Source organism: Netta rufina (genome assembly GCF_964035555.1).
Source record: "Netta rufina genome assembly, chromosome: Z".
Classification (NCBI taxonomy): domain Eukaryota; kingdom Metazoa; phylum Chordata; class Aves; order Anseriformes; family Anatidae; genus Netta; species Netta rufina.
Window position 1 is genome coordinate 29,861,087 of NC_140126.1, and position 13,515 is coordinate 29,874,601.

General features: G+C 36.6%; 1 protein-coding gene across 7 annotated transcripts in view; it reads right to left on the reverse strand.

The window, feature by feature from the left end:
- Positions 1-13,515, reverse strand: part of MPDZ (multiple PDZ domain crumbs cell polarity complex component) — a 105,840-nt gene that overhangs the window by 15,246 nt on the left and 77,079 nt on the right. For all 7 annotated transcript variants that reach the window (XM_084305242.1, XM_084305241.1, XM_084305239.1 and 4 more), the window contains 8 exons: positions 7,731-7,893; positions 6,921-7,117; positions 4,785-4,876; positions 4,436-4,520; positions 3,582-3,662; positions 1,737-1,829; positions 1,563-1,637; positions 472-643 (listed from right to left, as the gene is read on the reverse strand). In XM_084305242.1, the coding sequence (XP_084161368.1) occupies positions 472-643; positions 1,563-1,637; positions 1,737-1,829; positions 3,582-3,662; positions 4,436-4,520; positions 4,785-4,876; positions 6,921-7,117; positions 7,731-7,893 (958 nt within the window). The remainder of the gene's footprint in view (positions 1-471; positions 644-1,562; positions 1,638-1,736; positions 1,830-3,581; positions 3,663-4,435; positions 4,521-4,784; positions 4,877-6,920; positions 7,118-7,730; positions 7,894-13,515) is intronic.

Consider the following 13,515-nt stretch of genomic DNA (forward strand, 5'->3'; position numbering starts at 1 on the left):
GCTATTAACTTCTCAGTGGTGTGTTGCTTAACCAATAACTATCATCAATCACTTGCATCTCAAGTCTTCATTGAAAGGGGGAGACTGAAATTCAGCTAGTTCTGAACAGTGAGACCGCCTCATTCATTCTTCTGCTCTAGCAAATATGAGGTGAGTTTTCTCTCTGCTTTAAAGGAAATGGCTCCCACTTCTAGACATCCATGATACAAGCACTTGCTACACACCTTTGGGACGCAAGAGGAAATCCCTCCACCCTTCCAACTCTACTACTGGCCAGTGGGAAAGCAAGAGTCAGGTCTTCAGTTTGGAGCCTTACTGCTTTATTTAGATGGATCTGTAATCTGGAAGTACTAGAAACTGAAGTTCAGGAAACAGTTGAGTGTATACAAAAAGAAATAATTTGTTTACAGGCTAGGTCTATATTTTTATCTCATAGCTCTAGTGAAGCTAGACAAACAAGGAGAACCTTACTTTTGACCGCTTCTGGTTCGGGTGAGCTGGAAGGGGGGGCAGTTGCTGGTGGTTGGATATTCCTCCTCTCTGCTGGGGTAGTGCTGACTGATGCTGTAGTCAGGCTACCTGCCTCTGCTGAGTTGATTGTAAGCCTCACCATGGTTTTGGATGTCTTCAGAAGACTGATAAACTGAAAGATTAAGAGAAAATCTGATGAAGAATATATATAAATACATGTATATATTTGTGTATATGTATGTGCATATGTATGTATGTGTATGTGTATATACACATACATATACATATATATATATGCATGCATATATATGTGTGTGTGTATATATATATATACACGTATATACAGAACATAGCTGGAGTATCACTTATAAAACAAAACTACAGAAAAATAACGGTTCTACAAACTGGAGCTAGAAGTCACCATCCTGCAGGTTTTCTTCACAATGAACAAGGCCAAACATTTATGCTTTGATAATAAACAGTGTCAGAGTTAACTGTGGGACAGATCTGGCTGAAGTTATTCAATTAGCTTCCCTGAAACTCTGTCAAGTTGTTATTTAGAAAGGGAAATAGCGTTCTCCAAAGGGTTGAAGTATCAGGCTTGGAATGTAACACATTGATTGTTACAGACCCTCCCCATGTATAAGCACAGTAAATGACCTAATTTACCACTGATGCAACTTAACATGCATAATACAGACATTTAAATTTTACTGTTTCTCATACTTTTAAAGTGTTACATATGAAAATACATTATTCAGAAATAGTTCATGCCTTTTATCCCACATCTAAGTGCCTCTGATTCATCAGATCTGAACCACAGGGAAAAAACAGCCACATGCAGAGAAATGCACAGAAAGACTATTTATGTAGTGCATTAATACAAAATAGCAACTGAGCTCTAAATGCAGGATTTATCTTATTCTACAGTAGTTTCCTTATCCAGACAAAGCCTCTAGATATTTGGTTCATTAGACAGCTTTGAAAACGAAATCAGAGTACAGTCACAAAAACCTTAGTGGTTCTAGACATATTCATCTCCTATATTTAGTGGTGTGATTTCTATGCTATTCTTGACACTTCAGAAGCACCTTTTCTACTGGATAGCCCACAACAATTTCATCATCCACTGCCAGGATCTGGTCCCCAACTTTGATTCTTCCATCCTGGAAACAAAATAGAAAAAAAAACAGACTATGAGTACTACAGATGCTACTCCAAAAAACGTTTTTCATTCCCTATATGGATTTAAAATGTTCTCACACCTTTGCTGCTGCACCATGATCTGTTAAGCTCTTAATAACTACTCCATTAATTGTGTCTTCTTCACTAATGGCAATTCCCAAACCTCCTTGATCCTGGGATAAATAGAAATATGCAAATGGTTAGGTACTGCATTTACCAAAACGCTAGAATACATTCAGAAATAACTAGTGAAGCTTGCAGACGTAACAAAAGTTTTCATAATGCATCAATGTTTTCCTTTTAAACTAATTATTTCTGAAATAGCAGATTTTTCCAACCTACAAATAGTGCATTGACTACCAAGATAGTTAGCAAGACAAATCTGAAGCAAATCTAAATTCAAACTTATTCTTCTTGAAACTTTGTAGGTCAACTGTGATTCAGTTGTTAAATTCATAAACAGACATAAGAATTACAGTAAATCACAGAATGGCTAAGGTTGGAAGGGACCTCTAGAGGTCATCTGGTCCAAACCTCTGTGCTTAAGTAGGGACACCTAAAGCAGGTTGCCACAACCACGTCCAAGCAGCTTTTGAAGATCTTCAAGAAAGGAGACTCTACAACCTTGCTGGGAAACCTGTACCAGTGCTCCATCACCAGTACAGTAGAGAATTGTATCCTGACATTTAGACTGAATCTCTTGTGTTCCAGTTTGTGCCCAGTGCCTCTACTCTTGGCACTGGGCACCACTGAAAATACCATCGGTCTGTCCTCTTTGCACTCTCACTTCAGGCATTAGTACAAATCAGTAAGATCCTCCCTTCAAGCCTTCTCTTCTGCAGGCTGGACAGTCCTAACTCTTTTAGCCTCTCCTCATAGGAGATGTGCTCCAGTCCTTTGATAATCTTGGTGGCCCTCTGTTGGACTCCTTCCAGTATGTCCAGGTCTCTTGCACTGGGGGACCAAGAACTGGACACAGTGCTGCTGGTACAGCCTCACCAATGCTGAATAGAGGTGAAGAATCACCCATCTTGACCTGCTAGTGGTATTTTGTCTAATACAGCCAAGAATATGGTTAGTTTTCCTAGCAGGAACTCAGAACATTTGGAAACTATAGACTAAGGTAAATAAAACTTCATGATATAGCTTAAATTCTCTATTTGAAACCACAGAAGAAATACGTACAGCAATGGAAAATACAGAGGATGGAAAAATGCATGCTTATCCCTTGAAATTAGCAAATGTTTGGGACAGAGTGAAATTTCCCCAGTGTTTTTAGCTAGAATTAAATCATCTGGATACCATCATTTCTAAGATACTGTGCTGGTTGACAAGGGAAGGCTAGGTGCCTTCCAAGGAGACAAACTTGTGAACCTTAGTGAAGTCTAGTCTCACGTCCACTGAATGCGACTCTTCTTCCCCATGCCAATAAGCAGGAGCTTATTTTTTCTACCCTCATGTGGCAGCTTCACAGTTATGTAACACTTGGCCATTTTTTCTCAGCTGCACAGTTTCAGAAAAATATATATATTATTTTCAGGGGATTTGCTGCTTATACTCTAATGCTAATTAATTTACTTGGAACAATGCAGGCAATGTTTTACCTTAGGCAGCAAACAAACAAACTCTCTGTTCAACTATAGCAACTAGTTACTGAAAATTTTGTCATTAGGTCAAGAGATGACTTATTTCAGAGATACAGATCACGTAGAGAATTTATGTGAAGTTTAAAAGGCAGTCATTACATCAGCAAAGTTTTTGGTTCACTCACAAAAACAAAGAACAAAAGACCCCTAGAAATCTCTATTGTTACTTCTAGTAAGCAAGGGACAAAGTTTGTTTCCCATTAAGTGGGACTCTGTTACAAAAAAATCAAGCTGGTGAACACAAATGTGGCTGGTGTAAATTTAATTTTCAGCACATACCTTAGGGAGTTCCACATACTGAATATTTTTATACGAACTGAAGTCAGAACTAACACTGGAGTTTCCAGCACTGGGATCAATCTGATAATGAAAACACAACTGTGAGCAGCTATTTTCAGCATTTTTCATCAAAATGAACTAGCATGCATACATTTAAAGCGGGACTGGTCATTTTATGGATCCATTTAAACTGCTATAACCCTATTCATGGCAATATTAGATTTACTTCTCAGATAGGTGAACATAAAGTAAAAAAGAAATAGGAACAGTAAATCACAGAATCACAGAATTTCTAGGTTGGAAGAGACCTCAAGATCACCTAGTCCAACCTCTGACCTAACGCTAACAGTCCCCACTAAACCATATCCCTAAGCTCTACATCTAAACGTCTTTTAAAGACTTCAGGGAAGTGGTGGAGTCACCATCCCTGGGGCAGCCTGTTCCAATGTCTAACAACCCTTTCGGTAAAGAAGTTCTTCCTAACATCCAATCTAAAACTCCCCTGGCGCAACAAGGGAGTTTTCTTTAGTAAAAAAAAAAATGCTTATAGTTTAGTTTCAGTCTAACACTGTCACATAGCTAAAAATGTCATTCTCTGGGTTGTACAGTATTGACTTAGCACATTGTCTATTTCCTTTTTGTGACTGATGGAGCAACAAAGCAGGGCCATGTAAAATTCTAACCAAAACAAATAAATACATACATTCAGCAAATGTAGCAGCTGCACTAAAATCTCTTTGTTTTTCCATTGGATTTCTTCTTTTTTTGTAGTATTTGCTAAGTAGACAGAGTACCCCTGTATCTAGAACAGTGTCAGTATCTCAGTCAAACGAAGAAACAAATATTTACTTTACCTCTTGGTTTTGAAGAGTCCCTGAAGTACAAGCCTCTATTGACTTTGTAGGGCAAACGGCCATCTGATTTACTGCATCTTTATTTCTAAAATAGATTCAGTTACAGCATACGGTAAAGCAATGCCATGTTTCTTAGACATGTTCAAGTCTAGCTCTTTTTTCTGCTTTATTTGTGGCAGTGCCAACACAAATATGAAAACAGAAAACTCAAAACATATTAAAAATCTACAAAGAACTGGGTACAAAAGCATACCTATCTCACCAAAATTAAAAAACAGAAACAATCCCTGTGCAAGAACTTGAGCATATTAAACATGTTTTTTTAATAAAACTTTTAAAGACAACTTACCTGATAAAGATTATTTTTACTTTAGATGGTGCACATTTGATTATTGATGAAGCATTCTGGTGAGTCCTTCCATAGAGCATTTGCCCATTTATCTATGTAAAAGAAAGTAGAAATTATTTCTGCAAATATTCCAATTCCCTTAATCTTTTGATCAGGCTTAAAAAATCCACTATCCCACATCAGTGGCTAAAACAGGAAATGTATTAAAATTAAGGAATATGGTGTGTCCAGCTTTTACTTACTTTCTTTAGTAAAAAAAATCCTTATAGTTTAGTTTCAGTCTAACACTGTCACATAGCTAAAAATGTCATTCTCTGGGTTGTACAGTATTGACTTAGCACATCGTCTATTTCCTTTTTGTGACTGATGGAGCAACAAAGCAGGGCCATGTAAAATTCTAACCAAAACAAATAAATACATACATTCAGCAACAAGATTACTACTCTTTATTGAATCACGACTGTGAGCAATGCACTTTATGCAAAGGAGTCTGAATGTTGCTGCATTTACAATCTGAAGATTTGACCTTAGAATCATTGTCTTCATTTAGCTGAGCAGACTCACTGAAAGCCCCTGAAACTCACATGATTCAGATATGGCTGGAGATATCAGTGTGAACTTGCAGAATATGCAAAGCCATAACTGGCTTACATTTTATTATGTTTGTTCCTGCAAATGGAAAGCCACAGTGGATAAGTCCATTTTAAGAATGGGGAAATTATTTGAAAAGGACTGCTTGGACCCACACAAAGGGTAAATAGTACAACATACACCAAGGTAGTACAAACAGAAGCAGAGACGCAGCAAACAGGAAGCAACAGAAGCAAGACACTGAACTGAGTGTTGAGTTTAACAGCAAACCCTCAGCTCCCATGCAAGCTGTACCTACTAGGCACTGTCACAAGATTACTGAGCCCTACCATTTACACTTGAAATGACAATCCAGACACAGTAGTGCTTCCAGTGTTTACCCTGCACTTATGAAGAAACATAGTCAATCTGTCAGCTGGGGGATGAGACATGATCCACCACAGCTGATGAGCAGCAACTCTGGAACCTGAGGAGCAAGCTTAGATGCCCCTTTCAGAAGATCCTAAGAGGATCTCTTAGCATTAGGTTTCAGGTTCACAGTAAGTTTATATGAGAACTGGCTCAGATAGATGTGTTTCAATGTGTTCTAAGGATATTCAGCATCTGCAATAGTAAGGTTTTTGAACTTTAAAGCTTTAACTGAATCAAGAGAACCACCTAGCATATAACATTGGACTCTGCAGATAGCAGGCATGAGGCTAGGTACCTCAAAAAACAGTAACGCAAAACCGCTGACAGGCTGTAGGAGTTCAGTATCACCCTCATGCTTTATTCAGTCCCACCATTCCTTTTCAACTACAGTGCATTATTAGACCTCAACATACAGTTCTGAGGTTACAGAAAAGCAGTTCTGTGATGGCAATGTTAATTACCATAACTACTGCTGCTGGACTGGTGAATGCTGTAACAGAATACATCTGCAAGAACATCAGTTGAACTGTAGCAATATAAAAATAAACATTATGCTCTTAAACATATTGAGAATGTTAGTTGCATAGTCAGTGGTTGTGTTCCTTCGAAAAGCCACTAGAGAACAGCTCAAATTTGTCATGAGATGACAGTCCTTGATACAAATGGATCTGCTCCTATTTCCCCTATTTAATTTCCATTTCATATGTAACACAACGTTAACAGCATTCTTATATTACCACACTTCCACTAGACAAAGAAGTAATTAGAAAGTCTGAAGCACTCCACAGATGGATGGAGTACAGGACTTCAGTGTTTTCATGGTCCACAATGCATTGCTCTTCCATATATCTCCATGACACAGAAACTGCTGGATCCCATCATTTTTATCCACTTTAAACACACAAGCACATGCACTTTTACTCCATACTACTGTAACCAGGAAGAAGAAAAAAATCCCAGCTGCAACTATTTCCCATATACCAGCATATATATTTGGTAGCCAGTGTTGTCAATGTGGGTACCTTGGGAATTTCAAGATCTACTGAAAAACACCTATTTTGCAGCAAGAATCTTATTTTTGTATATATTTTAAGTCAGTATGTTTTGTTGTCAGTATAAATTGCAAGAACTCACCTCTAGCAACTCATCTGCAATCTGTAACCTGCCATCTTTGCCAGCTGCTCCATTTGGATCAATTCCCACTATAAAGACACTCATCCTGGATCGGTCTTTGTTACCAGCAAGACTAAGTCCCAGACCTGTCCTTCCTTTTTCCAGCTCAATCATGTGTAGCTCCCCTGGTAGATTTCCATAGCGCTGCATGATCTTTTCTAAATGTAAAGGTGTGGGCAGCAGAGGTTGGATTTATATTAGAAAGTCTCACAAACCACCCAGACAGTCATGAGCAATGTCCAACAGTATCTGATAGCACAATTCCAAACTAGATGAGAAATTTTTAACTATACACCACACTTTCATTTCAGCTAAGTCTTAGGTGATTTCTAGTTCTATGTTTTCTTTCCAACTTTGGAAAACAATAAATCTTTTCTTAAAAAAAAAAAAAAAAGACTTTTAATGTATAAAAGCAATAATTTTAACTCTCTTTACTCCAAAAACACTTCAAGGAACAGGAATTATGAGATTATATATCACTGCCATCAGTTCCCTAGATTACACTGAAATTCTGCAAATAGTCCTGAGTGAGAAATAGTCTAGACAATGGAGGAACACAGAGATCGAAATGCAATTTAGAAGAACAAATTACTTTTGTATTTTACTTTGTTCCTCTAATCAACCACAACTGAAAGCTGACAACAAAGCTTAACACCCAAACCACAAAACACACAAGAACAAAGTAGTTCAAACTGGACATCCTGTGTCTTCTGCTACAATGTTATTTCAACAATGAATATTTGAAAAAATGATCATCAAGGATAAACTTACTCCAGCTGTAACCGAACTCATCCTCTTTTTCCACATCTTCTTGGACTTTGCTGGAAGATGACTGTGTAACATCACAGCTCATTCCTGAAAATGCTGGAGGAGGGGGCAGAGGCAAGTTACAAAATGAAGTCTTTTCTGGCTCTGAATCTGACTGACTGAATGCCTGTGGAGAATAAGAAAAATACAGTGGCTAAGCAAATGCAGACTCTGCGTAAGGCAACCTAGTATACAAAAATGTCAAAATGTCAAGGACTATAGCTTTGAAGTTTAAATACCAAGCAGCTGGAATTCTAAATGAGTAACACGGCACAGAAAAGCTGCAAGAGATCAAAGATGGAAACAAACGCTATGCGAGGTAAGAGAGAACTTCACTCCAAAATGTGTTGAGAAGCATACAGAACCGACAAGAAAAGCCCAATTCAGTAAAGTTTTATGTGCCACTTCACATGTCAGAAAAAAGTCTCTTGTGAAGACTCAACTTATTTTTTACAATATGCCGTATTTGTAAAAGAATTCTATTGTATTTTATTTTTAAAAGCTGCCACGTGTATTTTTTCTTCTGATATGCTTGGGAAGCCAAATAGGAGAAAAGGGAGCTGAAACAGAGAACTTAGTGTTTTCAATGGAAAGGACAATTTAAAAACAAAATTAAACAGATAACTGAAAAAAATCCACAGTAACTGGACTTTCTCAGTTCTATTTACTGATTTCCTGTAAGTTACATGACGGAGATCACGTAAAGTAAGATAGAAATTAAACCACAAAGAAGAAAGATACTTTTGGCCTTGATGTATGTCATAGATTCATGTTCACAAAAAATTAAAAGTATAAACTACTGCAACATAATGTTCAAATGCCATAAACTAATCTAGCAATCCTCCATTCCTACCAAATGAATACGGGAACATGGACTCTGGTCAGGGATTTGGCTAGGCGTTTTAATTCATACCATTTCACCTGCTCAGGCAAACACACAGGCAAGGAATTCATGCCTGAATATCATCATTCTGAAGCTTATCTACGCCCTAAAGATTTTGTTATTTAGCAAATTGTCTGGTGATAAACAAGAATTTTTTTCAAGAACTAAGGCATTCCAAGTGTTGCACTAGCTTCATAGCCCTGTTCTTATCATTTCAGTTTTCACCTGAAATATTAAATCACCTCTCCTACAAAAAATTTGAGTACAACATCTCAGATGTTGTCTCTGGGAGCCAAAAACACTGAGATGCTTTCCTTATCAGATGCAACAGCACACAGAATAACAGTATACACCTTGGAAGACTTCAATCCTCTTTCAACTGAAGATGTTGAAAAAAACTACAAAGTTAACAACTTTGTGGCACTGAGATTTAAGGAAGTTCCAATTTCACAGGAAAAATTAGTTCTTTTCATTCTCTTTTTACTACAAAGATCTAACAAAAATGAAAATGCCATATTTTGGTTCCCTCATGCTGCTTCTGCTTGAAAAAAAAATATTCTCCTTTCATTCATAAAGTTTGCTCGGAGCTTGATGAAGAAGTCTTTAAATGTCAAATGCCTGGAAAGTATTAATATGGCACACAAGCCAATGATTTACATTAAAATTTCTGATAAATGCCATGTGTGTTTTTTTTGTATCATTGTATCAGCTACGCCGGTCTGTGCTTGAAATCTAAGGCAATGCATATGTTATGTCACTGAACAACTTACAGTTCATGCAAATTATACTCTAAAACAAAAACCTCAATTGAAGCAACAAAATTACAGCAAAGAAATTTTATCCATCAGAATCTGAGAAGGGTGGAAACACCAGTTAATAGCAGAGCAATTATTTTTTCATAATAAAAAGTTCATGTATTCAACATGGAGAAAACTTGGTGGCAGACCTCTGCATTGAGCATGGATAAAAGGGAAAGTAGTTCTAGAAGCACTATGATTTTTCAGAGTGCTTTCTAGAGGTTTAACTAGAAAGCTACATACAGAAAAAACGAGGAAACAGTGTGTGAGCAGACCAGATTGCTAGATCTTACTGTAGTCTCTGTGTTTGAAATAAAAATCAGCATATAAATTTACTGATGTTCTCGGTAAATGACAGTGCTTCCAAGAACTTTGCAGAAATAAAGAAATGACAAAATATGACAAAACCAAACCAACTAACCAACCACCCAACCAACAAACAAAACAAAACAAAAAACCCACTGCTGTCAAGGTCTTCTGGAAGAAGATATATGTGTGGACATATGGCTGTATCCTGATGAGTACTTAGGAACTGCAGCTGCAGCCACTGTGATCTGACTGACAGAAAAAGTTCTTGTTTCTGTATCTGTATGAATGTATACATACATCTGAGTATATCTGATTTTTAGGAAAATGCTGAAATGAAAGTAAAAGCAAGGCTCCCTTGTGAAGAGGGTGAGGAGGGTGTTCCTATGCAATTCAGACGCTGGGGACCAGGTTCTGCCTTCAGGACTCAGCCTGTCACATGTGCATGTCTATCAACAGGAGCTGGCCCCTCAGTTTATGCACACATAAGACTTTTGCTCCCTGAATCAGGCCATACACACACAAAAAAACAAACCTAAAATGCTTTAACTCATGAAATACTTGCAATATGCCATGGCACAGTATTTCATATTACGTTATTTAAAACACAAAGCATCATACAGTGCATGAACCCATTTTGCTATCAGGGTCACTGATCACAGCCAAGCAAATATTAAAAGTGGCAGCAAACTTGGAGCAAGTATCGCACTATCACTTTCAACATAGGAGGCACAGATAAAGAAGAAGCAGTACTTCAGGAGGTATCACAGGCCATGTACAAACACACAGAACACATACAGTATGACCTGCTCACTAGAATCAAAACAAACCTTGAATGGTGTGGGAGCAAAAGGGTTAGTTGGGGAACAACGGAAGGTAACCCTAATTGGATTCGATATCTCCTACAGCAACAGAAAACAGCAATCCGTATGTTACAGTACCTTTGGCAATACGCAGCATTATTAATGACAACTCGATTTCATTTTATTAACTGCAGTAGATTTATTAAGTCCATTTAAAAATGGACAAAATTATGTGGGGGGTTAAGGACCCTGATGCAGCAAGGTTTCTTACTGTACATGAACCTTATTTCACTACTAAGGAAGCTAACAGACATGGCAAAGACCATTATCTCAATGTAGAAACTGCAAAATCTTTTTTTTTTTTCCTCTAAAAATATGTGCAATTTTTTTGCAAATAATTTTGAAAATATAGAAAATACAAGCCATTGCTTATGTTATGTTACTACTCCCTTTCTTTGTAACTGTAACAAAGAGAGATTTCAAAAACATACATGCAATTATATACCAAATATTGTAAAAGTTCAGTGTACATTTGAGATATCTGACAGACTACAACATGGAAAAGAGAGAGGTTACAATCACTCCCAAAATGTATAGCCGGAGAGAACTTCTATTAAATCAGAAATGCATGCACAAAAGAATTAAGCCTTTATTTATTATCGTTAGAGGTTAATTCTGTCCCCAATATAAGTAACATGCAGTAAGCACTAATCACAAAAAAATAGAATCTAACTTTTTTTTCAGATTTCCAAAGATGCAAGTATTATGTTCATGGTGCATTAAAAGAATTTTCAAGAAGCACATTTTCAGCATCATAAAGCAAAAGCAGTCAATGTTTGTTGGTTTTTCACGGAGGGGGCAAAAAAAGTGATATCAAAACTGTAAAGTTTGAACCACATAAAAAGAAAACAAAGTAAATAGAAGCAAAACACCTCAAACTGATGAGAGATTTATACCCAGGTGGATAATTTAATAGATACCACATGGACTGATTTTGTAATTGATAATCCACTTCTTTGGCAGCTCTCATTAACTCAGCTTCAGCGTTTAGGATTAACAGAGCTGACATTTCGTAACTTCTTTAAAACTTTTTTTCTACGTGCACGCATGTGTGTCTTTGCCTTCTTAATTCACTACACCGAATTCCAATCCTTGTTAGCACAGTATTTTACCCAAATTTCTTACAGTAGAACTTAAAAACAGAGACACTAATAGCAAAGAAGCACACATATAATGTTTGGTGAGTTAAAACCAGACAATGAGTCATCATCCAACCTTGTTAGTGTTGAACTGAGAAGAATCAGCAAATGGGTTAGTGCTGCTGAAGACAGCTGGCCTACTGAAAAGATTGTTCTGCGGGAAAGGCAGGGAAGGGTTCTAAAAGGAAAACATAACAGAAACTGAGCAAAATTTTTTTAAATGAAAGCTCTGTGACTCATGAAACAAAATGTGTTAATTTACTAGTTTGTGCTAGCCAAGCACAAGATATCCATTTCATATATTTTGGTGCAGTCAGTTAAAGATAGTATTTGCTCTGTACTTCTAGGGTGTACACCCAAGTATATCAGCTACATTTAGCAGAAAGTAGATGAAAAGCATGAATCTATCTGTTCTAGCCCACAAAATGCTTAAGTGCATTATTCAGCATTATGATCAACATAAAATTTACTTACTGTGATATATGTACAATTTTGCACAAGTATCTCAGTGTATGGGACACTCCTACCAATTAGCTAACTAAAATAGAATTGTGCATTTCTAGATCAGAATGAATGCAATTCTTAGTCATAATGCAGTACAAATTTAGGTTTAGTTTTATTTTGAAAACCACAGATGAGTTCTCATCATCTGATTTATGTCTTGTGGTAACACGTTCAGTGTCCTTTTCAAAATAGAAGGTTGAATAATTTTAGACATCTCTAAACAGAGTTAATAATACAGCTCACTTTTGCAAAAATGTGTGATTTCTTGAATTTAATAAAATGAAATTCTTTGGTCTTCTCATTAAACAATGTGAGGTAGTTCCTCTCATTATTTAATGCAAAAAGTTTTCATATTTAGATGAAATCAAAGGGTGTATTTTGGTCATTTATATTCCTTAAGTAGTTTTTGTATTGTACTCTGTTTTCAGATCAGAAACTTTTTAATAAAGAGGGAACAACTCTGACATTACATAGTATGTTGGAAACATTGTCAAATATATACTTAAAAATAATTTCTATATTACTTGTATCTATGTAGCTATGGCCTAAATGTTTGATGTCTGTACGCTTCATGCTACTGGAAAATAAGAAGCATCCTAAATGGAAAGGAATGTGAAAGGCTTGCAGCATCAACTAGTACATTTACATCATGGTAATTTAGTCCAGATATATGTTGCAGTTTAAAAACTTTCTTAAACTGCTTTTTTCTTTTAAACATTCCTGGAAATGTAAAATGCATTCCTACAGATTTATTCTCAAATATTTTGCAAAGCAAAATGCAATGCAATTTAGTAAGACAACACATTTTGGTTCTACAGTGTCTTCAGAACTGAGGAGGTAGAGTTCTGTATTAACAAGATTTCTTCATTGACAAGCCACTCATTATCAACAGGCAGTTTCCCTACAGTACAAGATTTTCCGTTTACACATGTAATTCACATTTGATGTCACGTTTTGTAAAGAGAAGGTTGGGAAATGTAATTTACCATTGTAATGATCCTATTACACTAACAGTACATTAAGCCACTGCATAAAGTTATAAACTGTATTTTGATTAACTTTATGCAGCTAAAATAAGCATCACAAACATTTTATATACAAGCAGTGAAGTCCTAGTAAAAGAGGAAACACGGGATCAGCCACAGTAATTCAAAATCTTGCCTTTTACCATCTGTATTGATAGCATAACACCTAAAATATAACTGCCAGTTCAAATTATAATCCATGCAACTGCATCACATTATTTTGGTCTGCTTA